Consider the following 1,220-nt stretch of genomic DNA (forward strand, 5'->3'; position numbering starts at 1 on the left):
AAAAAGGCCATGCAGCATTCCTTTGGGAAGAGAGAATCCAACTCACCCTTGGCCCTGGCTGTAGTAGCCCTCGTATCCCTCGTAGCTCTGGTCTGCATATGTGTCATCGTAGCCCTGGCAAGGATGGGGACAAAAATTTGTCAAAAAAGGACCAAAAAGGAACCAAATCCAACCCCCAGCAGCTTCCAGAGGAGCCTGGAAATCCTGGTCTTCAGGAAAAGGGCTCAGGCACAACACAGAGGTAGCACTGAGCCCTCCTGTGTCCCAGGGCTGGGATTAATCACACTCATATTTAGGAATCATTCCATCTCCAGGGATAAATCCATGTGCCAGGAGAGCTGGAATTGTTATCAGGGAAAGGTTTTTCCCCCAGAAGGTGCTGGGCACTGGACAGGCTCAAAGGGCTCCAGGAAAACGCTCTCAGGGATGCTCAGGGTGGGATTCTGGGGTGTCTGTGCAGGGCCAGGATGATCCTTCACAGCTCAGGATATTCCATAATTCTGTGTCATCCAAACTACACATTTACAACTTCCAACCTCTGAATTTTCAGTGAAAAAACCCCATTTTTCTGGGAAGAGAAACCAGATTTCCAGGTGTATCAGTATTTGTGATGATTCACAAAAAATGCTGTTGTGATCCAAATCAGTTTTCCCATTTTCCCTTTGGAACACAGATGCCAAAATTAGCCTGGCAGGAGGGTGGTCCTGGGTTATAGGGCTTGAAACACCACCCTGTCCATTCCAATATTTAATTTTTAGAGGTCTTTTTGGCGCTTCTTAAAGAATTCTCTTGCAGAAAGAGTGTAAAATGTGAATTTCATCCATTTTTTATGTCATTTTTCACACTGTGCGTGGACAGCCACGGGAAACTTCAGTTCTTGGGGGCACTTTTATGAAAACCAATCCTTATTCTGGATTTGGAACACTTTGGGTTCCATTCTTTGAGTGATAAAGAGGCAGGGGAGGTCACCCAGCACCATCCCAATGGTCCCTGGTGATCCCAGAACCCCACAGTGGTCCCTGGTGATCCCAGCACCATCTCAGTGCTTCCTGGAGATCCCAGCACCATCCCAGGAGTTGGTGGGATCCCAACATCATTTCCATCAGTTTCTGGTGATCCCAGCATCATCCCAACTGTGCCTGCTGATCCCACTGATCCCAGCACCATCCCACTGATCCCTGCTGATCCCACTGATCCCAGCACCATCCCACTGATCCCTG

The 1,220-nt window shown here is 48.4% G+C and overlaps 1 protein-coding gene across 1 annotated transcript in view; it reads right to left on the minus strand.

Moving 5' to 3' along the window:
• Positions 1-18: 18 nt before the first annotated feature.
• The window catches only part of KHDRBS1 (KH RNA binding domain containing, signal transduction associated 1), a 14,685-nt gene continuing 13,483 nt past the window's right edge, over positions 19-1,220 (minus strand). The window contains exon 7 of the mRNA XM_015649108.3: positions 19-114. Within this exon, the coding sequence (XP_015504594.1) occupies positions 43-114 (72 nt within the window). The 3' untranslated portion in view covers positions 19-42. The remainder of the gene's footprint in view (positions 115-1,220) is intronic.

The sequence above is a fragment of the Parus major genome, chromosome 23, assembly GCF_001522545.3.
Source record: "Parus major isolate Abel chromosome 23, Parus_major1.1, whole genome shotgun sequence".
NCBI classification, from domain to species: domain Eukaryota; kingdom Metazoa; phylum Chordata; class Aves; order Passeriformes; family Paridae; genus Parus; species Parus major.